At 35.7% G+C, this 25,687-nt stretch overlaps 1 protein-coding gene across 1 annotated transcript in view; it reads right to left on the bottom strand.

The window, feature by feature from the left end:
- Positions 1 to 25,446, bottom strand: part of LOC136029075 (probable methyltransferase-like protein 24) — a 42,937-nt gene extending 17,491 nt beyond the window's left edge. The window contains exons 1-2 of the mRNA XM_065707123.1: positions 25,203 to 25,446; positions 11,782 to 12,085 (exon numbers count right to left, since the gene is read on the bottom strand). Coding sequence (XP_065563195.1) covers positions 11,782 to 12,085; positions 25,203 to 25,391 — 493 coding nt within the window. The 5' untranslated portion in view covers positions 25,392 to 25,446. The remainder of the gene's footprint in view (positions 1 to 11,781; positions 12,086 to 25,202) is intronic.
- Positions 25,447 to 25,687: the final 241 nt, after the last annotated feature.

Below are 25,687 nucleotides of genomic sequence, written 5' to 3'. Positions count from 1 at the left end.
TGCTTTTTGGTAAGACAAATACTATTATCAATAGTAATAGCCCTAGTATTCGCAGCTGCAGTAGTATTAACGCATTTCCTGTTGGTCAGTTGAACATCAAGCCCTGGAAGTTTCAAGTTAATACAATAAGCTATTGCCATGATTTTGCCGTTATGCCGATTCGAAAACCTGTATACCCAAAGTGTGTTTAAGTTTATTCCAACCTCCACCTCAACATTTCCAGAATTTTTCCCCTTGTTATATTTAGCCTTAGTAGTAGTTGCAGTAGAAACAGAACAAAAATGATTAAATACAACTTCTCAAAGCTAATTTTGCTTTTTGGCAGCTTGCCTCAAAGGCCTTTTTGTAAGCAGTTAAATACTATTATTAATTAGTTTAGTAAAATATTTTGTTACATCTTCTTTTATTTAAGTTTGAACATAATGAATTGTGCGTATACTCTCCCAAGTCCCTATTTAAAGAAATATTATTATTCATTTTGAGACTAATTTCGACTGATTCCCGTACCACCTGTTTTATCCCTAAATCATCACTAATGAAAAAAGACTTTTCAGAAAGTATTGTGTGGGAGGGATTGTTAAATACATGCCAAGCTAGAGCAGAATCAAAGGAGCTATTAGAACTACTAGCTGTTGGGGTGGCACTTCGCGCCACCCCAACACCTAGTTGGTGGGGGTGCTTCGCGCCCCCCCAAGACCCCCGTGCGCGTAAGTCGTTACGCGCCATATTAGTTAGGTGCCATTGTAGTTGCGTCCCTGTGTCCGACCTGTGAATAAAGATATATATATATATATATATATATATATATATATATATATATATATATATATATATATATATATATATATATATATATATATATATATATATATATATATATATATATATATATATATATATATATATATATATATATATATATATATATATATATATATATATATACTAGCTGTTGGGGTGGCACTTCACGCCACCCCAACACCTAGTTGGTGGGGCGCTTCGCAACCCCCCCAAGCCCCCCCCCGTGCGTGTAAGTCGTTACGCGCCGTATTAGTTACGCGCCATTGTTGTTCTGTCCCTGTGTCCCACCTGTGAATAGAGATAGATTTAAATATATGTTTTTAACTACGTAAAACATGCGAATATACAACATTCTTCGCTGTCCCATTGTCTGTGCATATAAATAGATTGTCAGGTTTACTGACTCTTGAACATGCAACATATAATTGTCCATGGGGAAAACAATCCGTATTCAGATCTATACCTCATTATTCTAATGATGTGTCCCTGTGTCCCGGTCGTCATTTATATTCCCTGTGTCCCGGTCGTCATTTGCGTCCCGGTGTCCCAGTTTGTAATTTCTCTTTGAGTGTCCCGGTCGTCATTTATATTCCCTGTGTCCCGGTCGTCATTTGTGTCCCGGTGTCCTGGTCTGTAATTTCTATTCGAACAATCCCTGTGTCCCGGTCGTCATTTATATATCCCGCTTGTGCCCCCGGCGTCCCCGTTGTAGTTGTGTTCCTGTGTTCCGGTCGTCATTTATATTCCCTGTGTCCCGGTCGTGATTTGTGTCCGGGTGTCCAAGTCTGTAATTTCTCTTTGAGGTTCCCGGTCGTCATTTATATTCCCTCTGTCTCGGTCGTCATTTGTGTCCAGGTCTGTAATTTCTCTTTGAGTGTTTTTTCTTTTTAGTTTTTTTTTAGTTTTTTACCTCTTTTCTTTTTTCAGTTTTCTTTTTCTTCTTTATTTTTCAGTGTCACTATGAAGTACATATCGCCAAACCTTTGTTTTTTTAACTTAAATCTGGTAGGCATTGATGACCTTATCCAAGTCAAAATCCCAAACCCAATCATCATCGCTATCATTTTCAGTTTTGATATGTTTTGACTCTCGCTGTCCAGGTGGATTTTCATCTAACTACGTGGTTTTGCGTTCTTTAGCCGCAAGCCTGTTTTCTTGCTGTTCTTGTGATTCCTCGGCACGCTTTCTTTTCTTACTTTCTCTATCAGTCGCAAGCCTGTTTTCTTGCTGTTCTTGTGATTCCTCGGCACGCTATGCGAATATACAACATTCTTCGCTGTCCCATTGTCTGTGCATATAAATAGATTGTCAGGTTTCCTGACTCCTGAACATGCAACATATAATTGTCCATAGGAAAAACAATCCGTATTCAGATCTGTTTTCTTGCTGTTCTTGTGATTCCTCGGCACGCTTTCTTTTCTTACTTTCTCTATCAGCAGCAAGTTTTTTGGCATAGACTCTTTGAGCAGCTTCCTCGGCTGTTGCCATTGTAGGTTCTTCAGTCATTTTACAATTAAACATTTTTCCGCGAACGAATGTCTTAAATACCTTGAATGACGTCATCGTCATAACAAACATGACGACAACTAACTTCATGACGTCAGTCGACACACAAACATGACGTCACTCGACACAAAGTTGGTGGGGGTGCTTCACACCCCCCCAAGCCCCCCCGCGCGCGTAAGTCGTTACCCGCCATATTAGTTACGCGCCATTGTAGTTGTGTCCCTATGTCCCACCTGTGAATATATATATATATATATATATATATATATATATATATATATATATATATATATATATATATATATATATATATATATATATATATGTATATATATATATATATATATATATATATATATATATATATATATATATATATATACATATATATATATATATATATATATATATATATATATATATATATATATATATATATATATATATATATATATATATATATATATGTTTTTAACTACGTAAAACTTGCGAATATACAACATTCTTCGCTGTCCCATTGCCTGTGCATATAAATAGATTGTCAGGTTTACCGAATCTTGATTATGCAACATATAATGGTCAATGGGAAAACAATCCGTATTCAGATCTATACCTCTTGATTCTAATGATTGCCCTTGAGCTTTGTTGATGGTGATTGCTAATCGACCATTCCCTGTGTCGCCGTCGTCATTTATATATCCCCCTGTGCCCCCCGGCGTCCCCGTTGTAGTTGTGTCCCTGTGTCCGGGTTGTCATTTATATTCCCTGTGTCCCGGTCGTCATTTGTGTCCCGGTGTCCCAGTCTGTGATTTCTCTTTGAGTGTCCCGGGCGTCATTTATATTCCTTGTGTCCCGGTGTCCCGTTCGTCATTTGTGTCCCGGTGTCCTGGTCTGTATATACAATCGTTTTTGAATTGGTCTTTTTTTAGTTTTTACTTTTTTACCTTTATTTTAGATTTTTTAGTTATACCTCATGATTCTAATGATTGCCCTTCAGCTTTGTTGATGGTGATTGCTAATCGAACATTCCCTGTGTCCCCGTCGTCATTTATATATCCTCCTGTGCCCCCCGGCGTCCCCGTTGTAGTTGTGTCCCTGTGTCCCGGTCGTCATTTATATTCCCTGTGTCCCGGTCGTCATTTGTATCCCGGTGTCCCGGTCTGTATATACATTCGTTTTTGAAATGGTATATGATGAAATAAATTTTTGTATTTTTCCCCTTTTTTCTTTTTAGTTTGTATTTTGGTTTTACTTTTTTTTAGTTTTTATAGTTTTTTCTTTTTTCTTTTTAGTTTTTTTTATTTTAATTGTTTTCTAGTTTTGTTTTTCTCCTTTATTTTCCATTTTTTTCCTTTTTTCTTTTTTTTTCTTTTTTAGTTTTTTTAGTTTTTTAGCTTTTTTAGTTTTTTTATTAGTTTTTAATCCGGTCGTCATTTGTATCCCGGTGTCCCGGTCTGTATATACATTCGTTTTTGAAATGGTATATGATGAAATAAATTTTTGTATTTTTCCCCTTTTTTCTTTTTAGTTTTTTTTTGGTTTTACTTTTTTTTAGTTTTTTTTAGTTTTTTTCTTTCGTCTTTTTAGTTTTTTTTATTTTATTTTTTTAGTTTTGTTTTTCTCCTTTATTTTTCATTATTTTCCTTTTTTCTTTTTTTTCTTTTTTAGTTTTTTTAGTTTTTTAGCTTTTTTAGTTTTTTTATTAGTTTTTAATTTTTTTTTTCTTTTTAGTTTTTTTTGTAGTTTTTACCTTTTATCAGTAATACGAATAATTAGCACATCTAAACACGGTAATTTACTTTCAATTTCGATTTCTAAGGTAAAGTGCAAGCTTCTGTCATAAGTATTTAAAATGCTCTAAGGAACCCCGAAGTTCACTTTCCCCGTAATTCCAACGTGAAATTACATCATCCGTGTAGTGACCCCAATAAACGTGTTTTAAAAAATAAGACTTTAAAGCCCAATTTTCAAGGTTCTCGGCACAAACATTTGCCAGTAGCCCGGACAAAAAAGGTCCTAGGGGTAAGCCATTTATTTGCTGATAAAACGAATTACGAAAATAAAAATACATAAAAAACTTATTACAAATTTTAATTAGAGTCATTAAAACTTCACAATCAATTCCTGTCACTGGAACCTTGATTAAGTGATAATTTTCTTCTATTTTGTTTTTTAATAATTGCTCAGAAATAGACACATCTATATTCATATACATGCAGACTATGTCAAAACTACTAACTATTGTGTTTTCTGAAATGCTTGTGTTACTAATTTTTTAACTAAATCTGCCAAATTACTAATATAGGAATTCGGGAATAAAATAAAGGTTTGAAAGCTGTGCAAAGCCATTTTCCAGTGTTGGAAGCGGGGCTGTCGTACATCTTACGATAGGTCTTAAGGGAATACCTTATTTATGTATTTTTTGTAAACGGTATAATTTTGGACAGAAACTACCACGGGGGAAAATTTATTAAATATTTTTAGGGGATTGTTTATCATTCTGTTTTAGCTGCTTTAATTCATTTATAATATTACTAGCAGACTGATAAGTAGGATCACTAGTTATTGCTTTATATGTAGTTGTGTCATTTGAATGTGAAAGGATTTTATTTCGTAGTCTGTTGTATCAATGGCAGAAATGGAATTGCTTTTGTCTGCTTTGGTTTTTATAATAGACGGGTCTTTGCGGAGATTAGATAATGTTTGAATATCGTGCAAACTTTTCGGTGTGAAAGTGGTATGAGACTTAACTTTTTTTTTGGCTGTTATATATGATATTTATGAGACAAGACATAACTTCATCAGGGTTAGAAACAGATGGGTAGTTTTTATGCAAAGCGGACTCTAGAGAGGAAACTATATCTGCCACAGGAACCTGTGTCGGTAGACTGTTGCAACTAGTTCAATAATATTATAAATTGGTGTAGTAAAATGTTTAGTTAAATCATTTTTAATTAAATTTTAGTATAACGAATTTAGTGAATCCTCCCAAGTCACTATTAAAAAAAATAATATTACTTATTTTGAGACTAATTTTGATTGATTCCCGAACCACCTGTTATGCTTATACTTATTTTAGCATAAGGAATTTAGTGAATCCTCCCAAGTCACTATTAAAAAAATAGCACAACCATTAGAAATTGATGCTTTGTCTATGTCTTCTTTATGCTGGTGTAGCCGTTTTTCTAGATTCTGATGGGCCCTGCCAATATAGTAGTTGCCACAATCGCAGGGAATTTGATAAAGCCCCTCTTTGGTGGGTAACTGGGGTTTTATCTTTATCGGAGTTTAAGAAATTTGTGATTTTAAAATTATTAGTGAAAACTACATACAGATTATTTTTTGTGCAAATATTTTTTAATTTTGTTGTGAATTTTGGAATGTACGAAAGATAGATAATATTTGACGGTTTATGAGGAGCCTAAAATTGTGATACATCTTTGATTTTATGGAAATTTGTTTTTAGTCTACGGTTAAACATATTATTGACGAAGGAATGGGGTAATAACCATGACCAAGTAGAATATCTCTGATAAAATTTATTTCTGCATTTATATAAGAATTGAAGCATATGTTCAGTGCACGATCAACGAGAGAAGCTACAACTGTTCTCTTAACTTGTGGGGGGGGGTGATATGAATTAAAATGAAGATATCTATTATTTTGTGTTGGTCTTCTATAGATAGTAAAGTTTAGTTTGCTAGTATCACGGATAATTAGCACATCTAAAAATGTTAGTTTACTTTTAATTTCAATTTCTAGGGTACACTACAAATTTCTATCATAAGTATTAAGATACTCTATGAAACCCCGAAGTACACTTTCCCCGTAATTCCAAAATTAAATTACGTCATCCATGTAAAGAGTCAATCCAAGTTTGATTCTTTGCCACAATTCTACTTTTTAAAACAATTAAAAACTTTAGCGTTAAGAGCGAGGGATTGCGGAGGGGACAACCCATTTCATATACGGAGTAATTTCTGTTCGTTTTAAGTTTTAATGTCGCTTCTTACTTTCAGCTAAAAAAATTAGTTTTTTTTTATTTAATTCATATACATGGAGACAATGTCAAAACTGCTAACTATTGTGTTTTCTGAAATACTTGTTATAAAGGTTTTAAACTAAATCTGCCGAATTCCTAATATTGCAATTTTGGTAATACAAGAAATTTTTGAAAGCTGTGCAAAGCCATTTTCCAAAGTTGGAAGCGGGGGCTTTAGTATATGATCTTCGACCAGCTGAATCAAACGCTTGCTCATCTATCTAAATATATAAAAATAAGTTGTCTGTCTGTGTGTCTGTCTGTGGATCAGGTGACGTCATGTTTCTGTGTTGACTGACGTCATGAAATTAGTTGTCGTCATTTTTGCTTTGACGGTGACGTCATTCAAGATATTTAAGACATATGTTCACGTAGAAATCTATTAATGTTTAAGTTTACAATGACTGATGAACTTACAATGGCAAAAGCCGATGAAGATGCTCAAAGAGTCTATGCCAAAAAACTTGCTGCTGATAGAGAAAGTCAGAAAAGAAAGCGTGCCGAGGAATCAAAAGAACAGCAAGGAAATGAATGCTTGCCTGAAAAATTCTAATTTATGGGCACACCTAAAAATATTAAAATTAACTACAAATATGCGTGTCCGATAGCATCCGTTGATTTTTGAACGGAAGTCATGGCCAATTGACGAAAAAAGCCAAGACAAATTGTCCAGGTTAATTTTACCCCTTGGATGGCCGTTTGCATATGACGAGAGCGTTTGCATATGACGTCATTATTAGTACATACGGCTTTGTATATGCACAGACGATGGGAAAGCCAAGAATGTTGTATATTCGCAAGACTCTGGTCAAACATTTTCAGATCAATTGCTGGCAATTGGAAACAGAAAGCTCCCAGTGAACTCAATTTCAGGACGTATACAACTACCTGCTGATTTCTGTAATTTAGTGACGTCCAAAAATGAATTGATTGAAAAAGTATTTCCGAATATTCTTAAAAATTTTAAAAATATTAAATGGCTAAGTGAAAGAGTGATTCTCGCACCCAAAAATATAGACGTCCACGAAATCAACAATATTGTTTTGACCAAGATTCGAGACCAGGCAGTCCTTTACAAGTCAGTCGACACAGTTTTGGAACCAAATGAAGCGGTTAATTATCCATCTGAATTTTTAAATTCCATAGATCCTTCAGGGTTTCTACCACACGTGCTACAACTAAAATAGGCGTACCAATAATACTTTTAAGAAATATCAACCCACCAAAGCTTTGCAATGGCACGCGGCTTGCCGTAAAAAAAAACAATGGAAAACCTAATAGAGGCCAGAATCTTGACAGGACCTTTTGAGGGTGAGGCTGTTCTTATTCCTCGCATTCCCATGATTCCAACGGATCTGTCTTTTCAATTTAAAAGATTGCAATTCCCAATTCGATTAGCATTTGCAATCACCATTAACAAAGCTCAAGGTCAATCATTAGAAAAATGTGGTATAGATCTTAATACTGATTGTTTTTCCCATGGACAATTTTACGTTGCATGTTCGAGGGTCGGTAAACCTGACAATCTATTTATATGCAGCGACAATTGGACAGCGAAGAATGTTGTATATTCGCAAGTTTTACGCAGTTAATTTGTATTGTGTCTATCTATCTATCCATCTATATAAAAACGAGTTGTGTGTATGCATGTTTGTTTGTTTGTAAAAAGAGCGTTTGCATATGACGTCATTATTAGTACATACGGCTTTGTATATCCACAGACAATGGGAAAGCCAAGAATGTTATATATTCGCAATTTTTACGTAGTTTGAAACACATATATAAATCTATCTATATTCACAGGTGGGACACAGGGACACAACTACAATGGCGCGTAACTAATATGCCGCGTAACGACTTACGCACGCGGGGGGGCTTGGGGGGGTGCGAAGCGCCCCACCAACTAGGTGTTGGGGGGTCGCGAAGCGCCACCCCAACAGCTATTAATCTATAAAACTGACGACTAATGGGGTTTGGGAACTCATTGACTTTTCAATTACTAATCTAAGAGTAAAGATTTGGTCGAATATCTACATATTTTTGTTTTCTTTCCAGAGGTGATCGTATCGACCCAGTGGTTCTAGAATCTCGCAAGAGGGCTCATATAACGTAAATGAAAAATTCTAGTGCCCTTTTTAAGTGACCAAAAAAATGGGAGGGCTCCCACGCTAATTATTTTCCCGAAGTCACCAGATGAAAATTTTTAGATAGCCATTTTATTCAGCTTAGTCAAAAATCCTTATAACTATGTCTTTGGGGACGATTTACTCCCCCACATTCCCCGTGGGAGGGGCCGGAAGTTACAAACTTTGACCAGTGCTTACATATAGTAATGGTTATTTGGAAGTGTACAGACGTTTTCAGGGGGATTTTTAGGTTTGGGAGAGAAGAGGGGTATATGTTGGGGGAACTTTACTTGAAGGAATTTGTCATGGAGAAAATTTTCATGAAGGGAGCGCAGGATTTTCTAGCATGATTAAAAAAAACAACGAAAAAATAAATATAAAAAAGTTTTTTCAACTGAAAGTAAGGAGAAGCATTAAAAATTAAGACGAACAGAAATTGTTACGCATATGATGAGTTCACCTCCTCCTAATACCTCCCCCTTTACGCTAAAGTATTTTTAATAATTTCAACTATTTATTCTACGGTTTTTGTGATTCAGGGGTCATTCTTAAGAAGTTGGGACAAAATTTAAGCTTTAGTGTAGAGAGCGAGGTACTGAAGAGGGGGTGAACTCCTTCATATACGTAATAAAAACATGAGAACACAGAAATTCGTTATGTAAGCTAATGTATAAGTTAGGTATATCTTTTACGTCTTGTTGCGGCGCAGTGGGTTTGACCTTAGCTTGGTAATACGAGACCCAGAGATGAAATCATGCTGCAGCAATGCACTGCAGGGCCGACGCAGGGACCATAGTAGTCAAGTAGCGGCCTTAATCTGATACAATACAATACAATACGTATATCTTTTACTAATAAAAACAGTCGTAAAAATTTAAAAGTTCTAGTTGCCTTTTTAAGTAACCAAAAAATCGGAGGGCAATTAGGCTTCCTCCCCCGCTCCTTTTTTCTCAAAAACATTCGATCAAAACTATGAGAAAGCCATTTAGCAAAAAAAAAAAAAAATATGCAAATTTCGTTTTAATTATTCCTCTGCGGAGAGCCAAAATTAAGACATGCATTGATTCAAAAACGTTCAGATATTAAATAAAAAAAACAAGTTTTTTTTAACTGAAAGTAAGGAGCGATATTTTACTGTTTTTTTTACTGTTTTAAAAAGTAGAGTTAAGAGAAAGAGTCAAACTTTAGCGTAAAGAGCGGGGCGTTGATGAGGAAGCATACCCTTTCATATAGGAAGTAATTTCTGTTCGTTTTAAGTTTTAATGTCGCTCCTTACTTTCCGTTATAAAAACTTGTTTTTTTATTTAATTACACAATAGACTTGGGCAAATATTATGCTTGTTACAGAAAAGAGTCTGTAGTCACTGCAATAATTATTTCAGTCATCCAATGATTAATCTCATTGAATCCCCTCAAGGGGAGATCACTCAAAACGAGCAAAAACTAACATGAGTAGGGCTGAAAACCCCCATGTCTTATCAGTACCAAAACATAACTTGCATTGTACTAAAAACGAAATACATTCTAAATGTTTTAACTTTTTTGCTTTAGTAAATAAAAAACTTATCATAATTTTATGGAATGAATATCAGTAACGTATATTAAACAGACAATGGTCATTTGTCTTTTTTTTCAGTAAAGTGCAAATTATGTTCTGTTCTTGAGAAGGCACGTTCTATTCTTGTCAGCCCTACTCATGTTAATTTTTGCTCGTTTTGAGTTTGACTCTGTTATTTATTGTAAATTCTGTTCGTTTTGAGTTTTATTTATTTATTTATTGTGATTTGTGGTAGTTTTGCGTCTGGAAGATTATTTTAATTTATTTTTACTCATTTTTGGCTAGATGGAGCTCCTTACTTTTTTTCGAAACACTTATTTTGTTGAAAAAGTTTGTTAAATTAGTTTCTGTTCGTTTTTTACTGAAGTAGTCTTCTATGGTATATCTTATCGTTTTTTTTTCCAAAAGAATCCATAGTCTGTTTTTCTATTTGCATATTGGAGAAACATTTGTGATATTTGTTAGTTTCCACAGGATTTGGGTCTAAAATAATCTGTGATGATATTTCATTTCTAAAGGACTAAGACCTTTTCCCGGTGATAACTTTGATACTCAGGTAATGCTTGCATAACTTTCACTTAGTTTATGTAACATAGTTTGTTTTATTTAGTTCAAAATGCGCTAAATATTACTTAAAAGCTTCACCTTATTACTCTTAGCTTGCGTAGTAACAATAGTAGCAGTATGTGCATAGCACCTTTGGTTTCTTCAACTTCCCCTTCAATGCACGCTGAAAGTTTCAACTTAATACCAACAACCGTTCCTAAAGTATTTCTTATACATTCCCTTGAAAACCTATGTGGGCATAGTGTGTGGGCATAGTATGGTAGGAGCAACAGAATTAATAGTACTAGCCATAATTTTAGTGGCGGTAATAGAAGTAGTAGTAATAATAATAGCAGCAGCAGTAATAGTATGAGTATAAGCAGTAGCATTAGGATTCACATATTTTCTTTTGGGTAGTTCAACGTTCCCCCACAACAAGCCCTATTAGTTTCAACTTCACACATCAAAGTGGTCCTAAGATACTGATATTACGCCCTTTCGACAACCTGCAAACAGATGGCGTGTTTTGATTCAGTTCACCTTCCCCCTCAAAATTCTTTGAAAATTTCACCTTCATACCATTAGGTACAGCTATAATATTAGTTACAGTAGTAGTATTGACATTACTAGTAGCAGTATTAATATTAATAGCGGTAGTACTAGTAGAAGCAGTAGTATTAACATATTGCCTTTCGTCATTTTGTCTTGCTTGGGAGGGATTTTAAAACAGACTCGTAGCTTAGCACACATATCTCATTGAGATCTGATTACAGGTGGACTTACTCCTCTTTCAACAGCTCTTAAAAGCACAAGAGGTTGTATCAGGGAGTCAAAGGCGTGTGAACATCATGATTCGCCAAGACGAGTGAACTATCTTACAAGACGATTAAATAAAAAAAAACAAGTTTTTTTAAGGGAAAGTAAGGAGCGACATTAAAACTTAAAACGAACAGAAATTACTTCGTATATGAAAGGGGTTGCTTCCTCATCAACGCCCTGCTCTTTACGCTAAACTTTGACTCTTTCCCTTAGCTCTACTTTTTAAAACAGTAAAAAACGTTATTTGTTACGTTATTTTAGCTTCTCATTTTTCTCCGGTTATTTGACTTAAATTATGAAAAATACAGTGCTGGTCCTAAATAAGATTATAACTCAAGAAAATCTTAAAATCTGAGAGAGAATAAACAAAAATAAAACCTTACCAATTTTGTGAAATATAAATTGTCTTTCTCCAGTTTGTTTTGGCTCTCCGATGGTTGGATCAAAACCATGGACTTCGCAGCCATATTTCAACATTGCATCCTCAAATGACCAGTTATCATTCACGCCGAAAGAATATACAAGACAGTTCCCAGGAACTGGTCTGATTTGCTCATCAAGACAAACTGCTTTGTGACCATCCATATAATCCTGATGCTTATCAGCTTTCCTCCAAAGCCGTCCTCCAAAAAATTTGAGATTTTTACACGCTCCAAAGTTGTTCCAAGCATGCCACCGGGTGATATCCTAAGAACAAAAAAAGAATGGTATTAAAACTTGGTTATGAAATTAATTTAGAATTTTCTTGAAGAATAAGCTTTTTTAAAAAAAAGGCGAAGAGCTATATTAAAACCTAAGACGAGGCGGTCATAGCTCCCTGAGACAAGACATCCCCAGATGCATACTTATTGGACCTTCAGCTATTTCGAACGAAATAACTATCTCAAAATTTTGATCTAATGAATTTAGGGGTTACGAAGGGATTGGATTGCAGGCACAGAAGAGATACGGGTTCCACAGCAATCACTTTCAAGTCTTAAATAGGGCCCGAGAACTTTCGATTTCCGATCGAAGGACCTTTCCGAAGTTCCTAGGACTATCCCTTCCATACGAAGTCAATAGGAAAAGAATACAATGAAGGATTATGGTTCTTTGCTTAGGTAACACTATAACCCTGCCTCTGGAAGTTTTGTGACCAGTTTCGGACAAGGTGTTCAGCCATAATTGACTGTATTTAGTTTTTCTGGATGCCATAAAGAAAGAAAACGATCAAAAATGGGTTTTTAAAGGCCAAGCGAAAATACTGAAGACTCACGCAAAGTTGATATTTCGAGAGAATAACCGCCTCTCTTCTTCAGCGCGAACAAATAGTATAATCAATGAAAATGCAGAAGAAAAAAACAAAAAACAAACTTAGAAAGTCAATAGAATCAATGAAAAACAAACAAAAATTAAAAGATAAATAAATTCATTAAAAGATAAAAAAGTAAGAATTAAAACCAAATGCTTGAAAATCATAAAGTGTGTCAGTCGCCAATATCCGTGACTTGCACAAAATCAATTTTGGATCGTTTTCTTTCTTTATGTCATGGCAGGCCAATGTGGTTTAAGAAATTATCTTTTTTGAATATCAAAAGTTACAATGACTATTACGAACTCGTGGTGCTCAACACACCCACAACAAACCACAGTAATATTTTGATATGTCATTTTTTTGGAATAAGAATAATAATCTAAAGGAGTATCAAATCAACTTTGTTAAAATGACTAAAATATTCGTTGTGGGCAGCTGCTACCATATAGTGCTATTAAGTCATCAAAAAATTAATAAATAACAATTAAAATTAAAATTAATAATATTAATAAAATTATTGAATTAAATTTAATTAACCATTTAACCATTATTAAAATTAATAAAAACGAATGTAAATAACCCCTACTTCCTCAAAACAACCACGGTCTAATAACCAATTCTTAATCCAATTCTCACTTGTTCTCGAATTCTCTTCTCCCAACTATTATAATAAAAAAAAGGGTAAACTACATTTGACAAACTTGTAGCCACTTAAGTAAGAGAATGATAATTGTAAATAAGAGAATTGGTTATTTAAGTAAGTGAATAATAATTTTACAGTCTGGGAAACGGGCAGTAGCCATACTCTTGTTTGTATTGAAAATGCTATTCATTAAAAGAACATAAACCAAATTTTTTCGCAAAGAATTGGGGAAAAAAACTTTCGGAAAGTTTTTAAATTAACTTTTATTTAATTACAAAAAGTTTCAAGTTTTAAAAAACTCCATATTTCAAAATAAGATTTTTTTTTTCAACATCAAACTTTCATCTAAATATCAAAACTAGTATCAAAGTAACAATATCAAAGTATCAAAGTAAGGAAAGGATCAAAGGTGACCCCTTGCAACAGGCGATAGGTAGAAATCTTTGTAGACAGGCGAAATCTATTGCAAGGCAAAGGATACCTATTCAATGTAATTGGTAACTTCTCTTTGATTGATTTAAAGTTGGTTTTTGTTGTTTAATTCAGTGTCTTTTTCCTCTCGTACAGTTCACTTAAGAAGGTTAGACTTTGTTGTTGTTTCTTCTTTTTTTTTCTTTTTCCTCTTTCTTATATTTTTTTGAGCACCGAGGACGACTAGGCGGAGGTCTGTATTGAAATATTTGCTTGTTTTCCATAGTTTGCTACTGGCTGACAAAATCCTCGTTTTTTCACCTATTTTATTTTTGTTTTTCATTTATTATTTCCTTTCTTGTTTTCATACGTCCGTAACTCAGAGCCATTTCCTCTGGTCTGGGGGAGGTCAATCACTGAAGCATAGCTGTTTGGCCTTTGAACTATTTTTAACAAATTTGTTATGTCCAAATTTAGAACGGATGCCCTTTGAAGAATGGGGTGTTGGCTAGTTGGCCATTAATCACTTTTGACTCTTAAACAAGAGCTGGAAATTTCAAATTCCGGTCGAATTAGCCCTCTCCAAAGTTAATACGACCACACTTTCCACATAACCTTATGTTCTAATAATGGGCAACTTACATAAGTAACAATTCTCGCCCCGGGGGCTAGGAAAGATTTCTCAACCCTTAAGTTATAGTAATTTGAATTTTGGGCTATTTTGAACAAAATGGCTATTTCAAAATTTTGATAAAATGTATTAGGAGGAAAAAGGCACAATGTGGGGGGGGACTTGTTACATTTTGATCATTTTTGATTATTAAGAACTTACATAAGTACAATTCTTGTCCCAGGTGCCATGGAGGATTTATCAACTCCTAATTTATAGTAGTTTGAATTTTGAGCTATTTAAGTAGCTCTTTCAAAATTAAAGTAGCTCTCTCAAATTTTTTATCGGATTTATTTGGGGAAAAAGACGTGGGGGGAGGTGAATACAGTTCGATGACTTTTGAAGACTTTAAAAAGGTAACTAGAACTTTCCATTTCCAATCAAACGATGCATCTCTGAAGTTTATACGACCATCCCTTACATATAACCTTATATGCCCTCAGGGTATAGCTTACAACACTAGGCCCCGGGCTGTAGGGGATATGTCAACCTCAGATTTTTTTATTTGAACTTTAAACTATTTTGAACAAAATAGCTATCTCAAAATTTTGATAAGATGAATTTGGGGGAAAAGGGCCTTGAGGGAAGCCTAGCTGGCTTCCGATCACTTTTGATTCTTGAGGAAACTCTGATTTGCAATCAACTAAGCCCCCTCCGAATTGTATACGACTATCCCTTCCGTAAAAACCTTATATGCCCCCAGGGCACATTTTACAACACTTGCCTCTGGATTCGGGGGGGGGGGGGCTGTTTTATCCGTGGAGTTTTTGTTATATTATCTGTTGTCTAATTTGAACAAAATGGCTATATAAGAAAATCGATTGGACGTATTTGAGGAAAAACAGGTTGAGAGAATGGGGTGGGATTGTTTTTGACTCTTAAAGGGTGTATTAAAACTTTCAATTTCTAATCATTTGAGTACCCTACAGAGTTTATACAACCACCTCTTCTATAAAAACCTTATATGCCCCGTGACATAAGTTACAACCCTTCCCTTGCTCGGGAGGGGGGGGGCATGTTGACAACGAAGTTTAGTTATCTTATCATTGGGCTATTTCAACAAACTGGCTATCTAAAAAATTTAATTTGATGTATTTGAGAAAAAGAGGGTGTTTGTGTGAGGGAGGGGGAGAGTTAGATGCCCTCTGTCAACTTTTAAATCATAAAAGGGTAACTAGAACTTTCAATTTCCAATCAAATGAGCCACTTTCGAAGTTTATACAACCACCTCTTACATGAAAAAACCTTAAAAACTTACTCCCGAACTCTGGGGGGGGGGGGTTTCGACCCCAAAGTTTTTGTTATGTGATGTTTGAACTATTAAAAAATAATAGCTATCTAAAAATTTGTATCGGATGGGTTTCGGGAAAAAGGGGCGTAGAGGGGCTAGTTGCCCTTGGATCTCTTTTGACTCTTAAAAAATGAACTAGAACTTTCAGTTTCTAATCAAATGAGTCATCTCTGAAGTTTATACGAACATCCCATTCATAAGAAGCATATATGCCCCATGGAAATAACTTACAACGCCTTCCCCCAGGTCCTGGGGGGTTGTGTCATTGGGGGGTGGTCATAGATTATGTTATTTGACCTTTGAACTATTAAAAAAAATGGCTATCTCAAAGCTTTTATTGGATGGATTTGGGGAAAATAGGCGTGGGAGTAGTTGCCCTACAATCTCTTTTGACTCTTAAAAAGTGAACTAGAAGTTTCAATTTCCATTCAAATGAACCCCCTCTTAAGTTTATACGAGCATCCCTTCCATAAGAACCATATATGACCCTAGGAAATAATTTACAACGCCCATTGCCCTGAGGGGTTGTATCGAAAGAGAGTTTTTCTTATCTGACTTTTGAAATATTTTTAACAAAATAGCTATCTCTAAAATAACTATTTTATCGGATGGGTTTTGGCAAAAAAGGGCGTGGGGAGGGGCAAGTTGCCATCGGATCTCTTTTGTCTCTTAAAAAGTGAACTAGAACTTTCAGTTTCCAATCAAATGGGCCCTATCTGAAGTTATACAAGCATCCCTTCCATAAGAACCTTATATGCCCCCAGGGCATAACATACAACACCTGCTTTGGGCCCTGGGATGTTGAGTGGACCCCAGAGTTTTCGTTACATGATCTTTGAACTATTTTAAAAAAATGGCTATCTCAAAGTTTTTACCGGATGGGTTTGAAGAAAAAAGGGTGCAGAGGGAGGGGGAGGGGGCTAGTTACTCTGCGATCTCTCTTGAATCTTAAAAACTAAACTGTAACCTTCAATTTCCAATCAAATGAGCTCTCTCTGAAGTTTATACGAGCATCCCTTCAATAATAACCATATATGCCCCCAGGTCGTAGCTTACAACGCCTGGCCGCGGGCCCTGGGGGGTTGTTTGGACACACAAGTTTTTGTTATATGATCTTTGAAATATTTTTAACGGATTGGCTGTCTCAAAACTGTTATCAGATGCATTTGGGAACAAAGGGCGTGGGAGGGATTGTTGCCCTCCCATCACTTTTGACTCTTAAAAAGGACACTAGAACTTCCGATTTCCAATCGAATAAGCCCCTTCCAAAGTTTATGCGACAACCACTTCCATATGACGTGCCTCTGGGAAAAAAATAAATAAATAATAAAACATTGAAGCCGTAAGAACTTTACTATAGGCTTTTACTTATATATTTTTTTATCATCTCAGGGACGGTCACATCGAAACAATAGTCCTAGAATACCGGGACAGGGATTATTTAAATTTAAATCAACATATGGTGTCCTTTTAAGTGACCAAAAAGATTGAAGGGCAATTGGCCCCCTTCCATGCTCTTTTCTGCACAAAATTGCAACTACCATTTAGTTCAACATGGTTGAAAGGTCCAACAACAATGCCTTTGGGTATTACATGACCTCCCATATCTCCCAAGGAAAGGACTGCATTTATGCAACCATTATTAATGTATAGCGTTTGCTATTGGGATGTATACATGCATTTTGGAGATTTGAGAATATTCCGCGGGGAAGGGGGGTACAGGAGAATTTGTCTATGGGATGGAGATGCCTGGGGTCAAACTTTCCACCGGAAGTCATACACACAGGAATTTGTCAAAATTCACATATGGAATTTGTTTTATTTGTCTTACGTGTGGAGATGTTCTGGGGGAATTGCCGGGGAGAATTTTCAGCAGCATCAAAATTATTTTAAGCATTTTTCTGTAAGGGGGAAAATGAATCCTCATGAGGAAATTATCACCAGGACACCTCTCCATGCGGAAATCTCCAAGGTAAGAACATTCCATTAGGAGGGGGGGTTGGATTTCAGAAAAATTTCCAAATAGGGGTGGTTGTTTCTAGCATGATTTAAAATGGTAGAAAATAGAAAAAATCTTTTTTAAAATTAAATTAGCCTAAAGACAGCTTTTAGGGCGGAATCGTTCACAAGAAATTTTCTGCGGGCCATAAGAGCTTAGGTGGAATTGTCCAGGGCAGTTTCCTGGCGGGAGGATTTTACGCGGAAATAACTTTGTGGGGTGGGGAGAATTTCACATGCAGGTGGAGGTGGATTTCTCTGCGTTAAAAAAACAAGTATTTTTCAATTGAAAGTAAAACCAACGTTAAAATTTAAAACGAGCTGAAATTATTTCGTATATAACAGGGGCTGGTCCCTCTTTAATACCCTACTCTTGACAATAAAGCTTGACCCTTTGTCTCAATTCTTAAGAACGACTCCTGAAAGACAAGGGTCGTTTAATTAGAATCAGAATATTTTCTAAAGGTACTAAAAACTTTAGCATAAAGAGCGGGGAATTGAGGCGGAGGCAGCCCCTTTCGTATACGGAATAATTTCTGTGGGTTTTAAGTTTTAACGTTGCTCCTTACTCTCAGTTGAAAAAAACTGGTTTTATTATTTAGTCACAGTAAGAATTGTAGGTAGTCCTACAATAATTGTGGTAGTCCTAACAAGAGTGGTGGTCTGGTAGGACTAGCACCGGTACTAGCAGAAGAATTTGTAGAGTAATCGTCGTAATAGTGGTATTAGGTGTAGCAGTAAGGATAGTGGTAGTTGGTGGTAGACGCAGTACTGGTAGGAGAAGTCGTGACATAAATAGCCTTGGTACTTGCTGTGGTAGTAGCAATTGTATTGGAGCTGAATACTTTCTGCAAGGCTACAAATTTCCTTTTTTATGGGTCATATGCTTTTTGTAAAGCTAAATTTTTGTCTAGTTTAAGTTTTTAATCAAATATGTCTAGAAAATTAACTTTAGACAATACAAGTAGCTGTTATTTATTAATAGTCAAACAGTTCGTGGTAACGAACTCTAGTAAGGAGCGACCCGGCTCAATAGTAACCAAAACTCTAAAAAATGGAATTATTTATGCCAATAGTTACATCAAAAGAATTGAATTTTAAAGCTGATTTTAAATATATAAGTTTCATCAAGATTAGTCTTACCCGTCAAAAGTTAAGAGCCTGAGAAGATTTGCCTCATTTTAGAAAATAGGGGGAAATACCCAATTAAAGTTATACGATCTTAACAAAAATTACACCATCAGATTCAGTGTATCAGAGAACCTTACTGTAGAAGTTTCAAGCCCCTATCTACAAAAATGTGGAATTTAGCATTTTTGCCAGAAGACAAATCACGGATGCGTGTTTATTTGTTTTTTTTTTGTTTTTTTTTCCAGGGGTGATCGTATCGACTCAGTGGTCCTAGAATGTCAAAAAAGGGCTCATTCTAACAGAAATTAAAAGTTCTAGTGCCCTTTTTAAGTGACCAAAAAAATTGGAGGGCACCTAGGCCCCCTCCCACGCTCATTTTTTCCCAAAGTCACCGAATCAAAATTCTGAGATAGCCATTTTATTCACCATAGTCGAAAAACCTAATAACTATGTCTTTAGGGACGACTTACTCCCCCGCAGTCGCCGTGGGAGGGGCTGCAAGTTACAAACTTTGACCTGTGTTGACATATAGTAATGGTTACTGGGAAGTGTACAGACGTTTTCAGGGGATTTTTTTTTGGTTCGGGGGGAGAGTTGAAGGGGGGAGGGTTACGTGGGAGGATCTTTCAATGGAGGAACGATTTTTTGGGGAAGAGACTTTCAATGGAGGGGGCGAAGGATTTTCTAGCATTATTAAAAAAAAAAACAATGAAAAAATAAATATGAAAAGTTTTTTCTACTGAAAGTGAGGAGCAGCATTAAAACTTAAAATGAAAGGAAATTTAGACGCATATTAGGGGTTTACCTCCTCGTAATACCTCGCTCTTTACGCTAAAGCATTTTTAGTAATTTCAACTATTTATTCTACGGCCTTTGTGATCCAGGGGTCATTCTTAAGGAACTGGGACAAAATTTAAGCTTTAGTGTAAAGAGCGAGGTATCGACGAGGGGTGAGCCCCCTCATATACGCAGTAAAAGCATACGAATATAGAAGTTCGCTACGTAAGTTAATTCGTAAGTTACGTATATTTTTTACTTATGAAAACGTTCGTAAAAGATTAAAAGTTATAGTTGCCTTTTTAAGTAATCAAAAAATTGGAGGGCAACTAGGCCTCCTCTCTCGCTCCTTCTTTTCAAAATCTTCCGATTAAAACTATGAAAAAGCCATTTAGCCCCCAAAAAAAAATTAATATGCAAATTTCGTTTTAATTATTTATGCGTGCAGAGCCAAGATAAAAAAAAATGCATTAATTAAAAAACGTCCAGAAATTAAACAAAAAAAACAAGTTTTTTTAAATGAAAGTAAGGAGCGACATTAAAACTTAAAACGAACTGAAATTACTCCGTATATGAAAGGGGCTTTTCGTCCTCAACGCCTCGCTCTTTACGCTAAAGTTTGACTCTTTCTCTTAACTCGACTTCTTAAAAATTTAAAAAACTTTAGCGTAAAGAGTGAGGCGTTGAGGACGAAAAGCCTCTTTCATATACGGAGTAATTTCTGTTCGTTTTAAGTTTTAATGTCGCTCCTTACTTTCATTTAAAAAACTTGTTTTTTTTGTTTAATTACTCATTTAGAGCCACTTCATAAGTGACCCGAGAATTATCATGATTCAGAACAGGTACAGCACCTCGATAAGTTCGAACATGAGAAGCGAAGGGACAAGAAAAAAGGGTCTTTGACCCAGTTTTGGACTCTCCAATTTTCTATATTAACAATCTTGACGTAATTCAAGAACAGGTACAGCACCTCGATAAGTTCGAACATGAGAAGCGAAGGGACAAGAAAAAAGGGTCTTTGACCCAGTTTTGGACTCTCGAATTTTCTATATTAACAATCTTGACGTAATTCTGATCTCTATAATGCCTCGTATGGCATACTTTATAGTTGTTTATACAACTTTCGTTAAAATGACTATCTTGGAATCTGGATCTGATATTATATAGGATTATGGGTGCACAAGACCATGACGTGCACACAATATCAGAATATGCGAAAGAATGAGCCCTCTTCTAACTGGCGTTTACTCCCCTCCCCCCCGGAAAATACACCCTGCTGAAAATACCTCCCTGCGGAAAATAAACCCTCGGAAAATACACCCCCCTCGGGGAAAATACCCCTCCAGAAAATACACCCTCCGTGGAAAATACGCACCGCGGAAAATACTCCTTGCAGAAAATACCCTTCCATTAAATACCTTTTAGAATTCTTTTTAGCATTTTGAAACAAAGCTTATTAAACGGCCATAGTGTTTCAGGAATGGTTCTTACAGAATTAGGACAAAAAGTCAAAACCTTAGTGTAAAGAACAAAGTCTTGTGGAAGAACCCTTTCATATACGAAATAGCTTCTGTTACTTTTTAAGCTTTGATGCTGCTCATAGTTTCCAGTTGAAAAAAACTTGTGTTTTTGTACTTTAACTTCTGATCGTTTTTAAATAATATTGGATCCGGGTCTCTCTCTCCATGAATTAAATAAAAAAACAAGTTTTTTTTAACGGGAAGTAAGGAGCGAAATTAAAAATTAAAACGAACAGAAATTACTTCGTATATGAAAGGGCTGCTTCCTCATCAACACCCCACTCTTTACGCTAAAGTTTGACTTTTTTTCTTAATTCTACTTTTTAAAACAGTAAAAACTTTAGCGTAAAGAGCGGGGTGTCGATGAAGAAGCAGCCCTTTCATATACGAAGTAATTTCTGTTCGTTTTAAGTTTTAATGTCGCTCCTAACTTCCCGTTAAAAAAAACCTGTTTTTTTAATTTAATTTTAGAACGTTTTTGAATCAATGAATGTTTTGATTTTGGCTCTCCGCAGATGAATAATTAAAACGAAATTTGCATTTTTTTTTTTTTTGGCTAATTGGCTTTCTCGTAGTTTTGATCGAGTGATTCTGAGTAAAAAAAGGAGCGGGGAGGAGGTCTAGTTGCCCTTCGATTTTTTGTTACTTAAAAAGGCAACTAGAACTTTTAATTTTATACAAATGTTTATTAGTAAAAGATATACGTAACTTAAAAATTAGCTTACGTAACAAACTTCTGTATTCTCATGTTTTTATTACGTATACGAAGGGATTCCCACCCTTTTCAGTACCTCGCTCTTTACACTAAAGCTTAAATCTTGTCCCAATTTCTTAAGAATGACCCCTGAATCACAAAAGCCGTAGAATAAATAGTTGAAATTACTAAAAATGTTTTAGAGTAGAGCGAGATATTAGGAGGAGGGGAGCCCATCATACACGTAATAATTTCTGTTCGTTTTAAGTTTTAATGCTTCTCCTTACTTTCAGTTGAAAAACTTTTTCATATTTATTTTTTCATTTTTTTTAAATAATGCTAGAAAATACTGCTCTCCCTTCATGAAACTTTTCTTCCCCCATGACAAATTCCTCCAAGGAAAGTTCCCCCCAACTTATCCCCCTCTTCTCAACCCCCCCCCCCTCAACCTAAAATTCCCCAGAAAACGTCTTTACTTTTCCAAATAACCATTACTATATGTAAGCACTGGTCAAAGTTTGTAACTTGTGGCCCCTCCCGCGGGGACTGTGGGGAAGTAATTCATCCCCAAAAACATATTTACAAGGTGTTGACTACGCTGAATAAAATGGCTATCTCAGAATTTTCATCCGGTAACTTTGGAAAAATAATTAGCGTGGGAGGGGGCCTAGGTGCCCTCCAATTTTTTGGTAACTTAAAAAGGACACTAGAACTTCTCATTACCGTTAGAGTGAGCCCTCTCGCAAGATTCTTGGACCACTGGGTCGATACGATCACCCCTGGGAAAAAAAAAACAAAAAAAAAAAAAAACAACCAAATAAACAGGCATCCGTGATCTGCCTTCTGGCAAAAGATACAAAATTCCACATTTTTGTAGATAGGAGCTTGAAACTTCTACAATAGGGTTCTCTGATGCGCTGGATCTGATGGTGTGATTTTTGTTAATATTCTATGACTTTTAGGGGTTGTTTCTCCCTATTTTCTAAAATAAGGCAAATTTTCTCTGGCTCGTAACTTTTGATGGGTAAGATTAAACTTGATGAAACTTATATATTTAAAATCAACATTAAAATGCGATTCTTTTAATGTAGCCATTTTTATCGAAATTCTATTTTTTAGAGTTTTGGTTACTATTGAGCCGGGTCGCTCCTTACTACAGGTCGTTGCCACGAACTGTTTGAAAATGCTGGTACTTGTGTATTATACGCCACTCATTCAAGTGTACGATGTGCAATTCTCGAGAACAAATTGTTTTCTTTATTAGTTTCTTTGTTACTTTAGAAGCAAATTTGGGCTATATATTTGCACATTAGGGGGGGGGGGGTGGGTAAGGGATACCGGTCTGCATGCAAAATGTGTTAGGCACAATTATTCTGCTTATTATAAAGTAAGAATTGTTTTCTGACTTAAAACTGTCCAAATACTTTACCCCCCCCCCTTATGTGCATATACATAGCCCAAGTTATACATTCCCCATCTATTCTGTCACTTGTCTTTTTCTTGTCTCATGCTAAGTTGGAAGAAACTAACGAGGAATTGTTTTTTTTTTCTCGATTGTTATACAGTGTAAACTTGAGTGAGTGGCGCACAATACACGAGTACCAAATTTCCTTCCCCCTGCGGAAAAAAAAAACAAAACTCAGATAAATCTCTCAAATTTGGGAAGCTTTACGTTCCCCGGGGGGTATTTTTGAGGGGGAGGGGTATTTTACCGGGGGGATATTTACCAGTGGGTATTTTCGTCGAGGGGTATTTTCCAGGGGGGTGGGTATTTTCGCGGTGAAGTGTATTTTCATCGGAGGGTATTTTCCAGGGAATTAAACATGGGGGTGGGGATAAATACCCAGAACCAATATTTAATGTCAAACAGTTCGTGGTAAGGAACTGTAAATAAGGAGCAACCTGGCTCAATAGTAACCAAAACTCTAGAAAATGGAATTTCGGTATCAGTAATCATGTCAAAAGAATTTAATTTTTATGGTGATTTCAAGCAAAGAAGTTTCATTAAATTAGTGTTACCAATCAAAGATTACGAGCCAATTTACCTGAATTTTGAAAAAAAGGCGTAAACATCCCCTGAAAGTCATAGAATCTTAATGAAAATCTCACCATCTGATTTACCGTATCAGAGAACCCTATTGTAGAGGTTTCAAGTTCCTATTTGCAAAACCTTCGGATTTTGAATTTTTTCCCAGAAGAAAGATCACGGATGCGTGTTTATTTGTTTTTTTCTCAGGGGTTATCGTATCGACCGTGGGCCTAGAACGATGGGAGAGGGCTCATTCTAACAAAAATAAAAAGGTCTAGTTCCGTTTTTAATTGGCCGAAAAATTTGATGGCAACTAGTCCGCCTCCCATGCCACTTTTTTTCCCAAAATCGCCCGATGAAAATTTTGGGATAGCCATTTTGTTCGCATAGTTGAAAGACTAAATAATTATGTACTTGGAGATAAAATGACCCCTCCCTCCACAGTCCCGGGGGAGAGGTCTTTAAGTTATAAAATTTTCCCATTGTTACGTATAGTATTTGTTATTGGGGAGTATGCATACATTTTTGGGTTGAGGATAGGAGGAAAAATTTTCTGTTGGGCGGATTTTTCACGAAGAGAATTTTTATGAATAGGGAAGTTTCCAGGGGAAATTTTGTACAGGGTAAATTTGCCAGAATTCCTATGCAAAATTTCTTTACATGTCTCGCTGTCTCTTTGCCGACTCAATTTTACGCGTGGAGATGTCAGGGGTAATTGTCCGGTGTAAATTTTCGTCAGAATTGAATTGTCCAGAGAATGTTTCTGTTGACGGGGGAATTTTTCCATGGAGGTGGAGCCAGATATCCTGGCGTTATTTAAAAAAATCGAAATTAAATAAAAAAAAAGTTTTTCAACTGAAAGTAAGGAGCAACATTAGAACTTAAAACGAACAGAAATTATTACATATATGAGGGGGATGGCCACTCCTCAACACCTTGTTCTTAACGCTGAAGTTTAACTTTTGGCCCAATAGTATAAAAACGACTCCTGCACATAGGTCGTTTAATTAGAATAATAAGTAACTTCTTTTAAAGTGCTAAAAAACTTAAGAGTGAAGAACAAGGTGTTGAGGAGGGGACAGTCCCCCCCCCTCGCATACGCAATAATTTCTGTTCGTTTGAAGTTTTTATGTTGCTCCTTACTTTCAGTTGGAATTTTTTTTTTTTTTTGCTTAATCACTGCAGTGTCTGTTCAGTTTTATGATTGCTAAATCAATAATTAATCTTAGATAATTAATTAAAGATAATTAATCTTTTCGATAGCACTGTCTGCTATCGAACTATCACTAAATAATTAATCTTATAAGTTTCATTAAGTAAAGAGAGAGATGGATGCTTTTACTTACAAGTGGCCCAGCTAGTTCGGATAATCCTCCACTACGAGCAAAAAGTCGCCGTTCAACTCCTTCACAGCTACTTTCTTCATATTTATGGTTTTCAGAACGTAATATCCTCCATAGTAAAATCAGTTCTAAAAAGGCTACGGTGGAGATCACTAAAGAAGAGAAAAAGCCGCGATTTCCCTTTAGTAACATTGCTAACTATGCAAATATTTTGCGGTGAACGAACTTGCAGACTTTGCGAAACTAGTTACAGATAACCTGAAGACGTTCGTATTAAATCAAGTACTACTAGCCGGGCACACGGATTAGCATCATATAATTTTTGAACTTATTGTTGAAACGTGACTTATAAATTTGTACAAGTCCTTTAAAGCAGCTAGAGGGTTATTTGTATTTTTAAACGTTTTCTGCGTAAGTGAAGCAAAACTTTGCTTTTTTCCTGTTCTTTTTTTCTATGCAACCCATCTGAATTAATTGGGGAATGTGGT

Source organism: Artemia franciscana, chromosome 7 (genome assembly GCF_032884065.1).
Source record: "Artemia franciscana chromosome 7, ASM3288406v1, whole genome shotgun sequence".
NCBI lineage: Eukaryota > Metazoa > Arthropoda > Branchiopoda > Anostraca > Artemiidae > Artemia > Artemia franciscana.
The sequence above is the reverse complement of the archived record's forward strand: the minus strand, read 5'-3'. Positions and strand labels throughout refer to the sequence as shown.